The sequence below is a fragment of the Stegastes partitus genome, unplaced genomic scaffold, assembly GCF_000690725.1.
Source record: "Stegastes partitus isolate 25-593 unplaced genomic scaffold, Stegastes_partitus-1.0.2 Scaffold890, whole genome shotgun sequence".
Taxonomy (NCBI): Eukaryota; Metazoa; Chordata; class Actinopteri; family Pomacentridae; genus Stegastes; species Stegastes partitus.
The window spans coordinates 210,019-211,717 of NW_007578621.1; the positions used below are offsets into that span (position 1 = coordinate 210,019).

Below are 1,699 nucleotides of genomic sequence, written 5' to 3' on the forward strand. Positions count from 1 at the left end.
TGCTAAGAAGCATTTTTATTTTCTTTCTGCTTGCAATCTACTGCTTACTATAAAGTTCCTTTTTTTGATCGTTTGCGTCTCATGCAGCTGTAAGTCAGTCAACACATATTTACTTTATTTCAGATGTTTGTCTGATATAAGTTCTTGGTCTCAGGGGAAAGCAGTTCACGTCCAGGCGTTCTCAGTCGTGGCAGCTCTACACAACACGCTGCGTGTGCACCAACATGCACGTCTGTCTCTCTGCTGGCTCAACTGCTTCACACTCGGTCCTTGCTCGCCTGTTCTGCAAAGAAAAACTGCAGTCCACCGCAAAAAAGAATAATAGTCTGGATTTGTAAGATGTCTCTGTTTTTCTGTCCTCAGTCCTTTGGCTGTGTTTCTTCATTTACAGACGCTGACCCACTCTGTTATCCTGCACTCTTCGCAGACCACGTAGCAGCACCAGTGAAACTTGCAGTTGCAACGTTCGCTGCGCGTCTGCTGCAGGATGTTGTGGCCTCTGCCGCAGCACAGGCTCTCACAGTTGTCCATGCCAGGGCTGGTCTTGTTGCAGATCCGGCCCTGCGTGCCCGCCGAGTCCGACCCCAGGTCCCTCTCGCAAAAATCCGGCGACTTTTCGAAGTAGACCAGTTCGTTGATGCTGGGCCGCCGCCGATGCGTGTGGTGGTGGTTGTGGTGGTGGTTGTGCTGATGGTGGTGATGGTTGTGGTGGTTGTGGTGGTTGTGGTGGTTGTGATGGTTGTGGTGGGAGTGGTCCAGCTGTCCCGTGTTCCGGTTGTGAGCCTTGATAAGTGTGGCGATGTGGAAGCGCTCTTTGAGGATCGAGCCCACCACCCGGAACTCCGGAGTGACCTGCCAGCAGGTCTTCAGCTGGCAGCTCCCCGACGTCCCGTGGCACTTGCATTTCCTTCTCATGTGGTCGAGCACCACCTGCGAGAAGCACCAGAGCCAGACAGACAAAAAGAGAGAGTGGGATGGAGGGAGGAAGTGAGCAGAGGCGAGGGGAGGGGAAAAAAAGACGAGAAAGATTAATGACTGTCTTGATCACCGGCTGCATTTGAAGTTTAACATATACAGGTAGAGCACCGGATGTCATATTTCATACCGGCTTTACTTCAGCGTTTGTCATTTGTTCTTCTGATCCGCCGTACACTGAATGACATATAAAGCCTCGAAGAAATATTGGTTCCGTGCTGAGAAAGCCAGGTGGTCCGGCTCCGAGAGTGTTGTTAAACATGCCGATATCAAATAACACAGATGGATGCAGGCATCACCCAAACAGATAGCAGCCTCATTATTCATCTTCTGGCATCGAGCTGCGACTCCGAGCATGACCCACATGTAGCGGCGCATTAGGCGTCGGAGCATTCCTCTATTTACATATTTCCACTGTAATGGTTTAATGCTGGCCGGTGGAAGCGCACGGATTACAGAGCTGCTGTAGGTCCTGACAGAGCGAATGAAAATACTAGTTAACTCTTACAAGAGGTCTACAAGAATGTTTTCGTGTGTGTCTACAGCACGTCTGCACGCATAAACAAGCAGCGACACAAAGCATCCCGTCAGAGCATGACCAGCCCTGCAGGACCGACCCATCCCTTTCATTGGCACACACACATAAAAACACAGATACATCCTACACGGCATGAACCCTGTCCATCTGATGGTGCCTGTGTGTGTGTGTGTGTGTGTGTGTGTG

At 50.7% G+C, this 1,699-nt stretch overlaps 1 protein-coding gene across 1 annotated transcript in view; it reads right to left on the reverse strand.

The window, feature by feature from the left end:
- Positions 1–381: 381 nt before the first annotated feature.
- The window catches only part of wnt10a (wingless-type MMTV integration site family, member 10a), a 21,921-nt gene continuing 20,603 nt past the window's right edge, over positions 382–1,699 (reverse strand). Inside the window, exon 4 of the mRNA XM_008293522.1 lies at positions 382–930. Within this exon, the coding sequence (XP_008291744.1) occupies positions 382–930 (549 nt within the window). The remainder of the gene's footprint in view (positions 931–1,699) is intronic.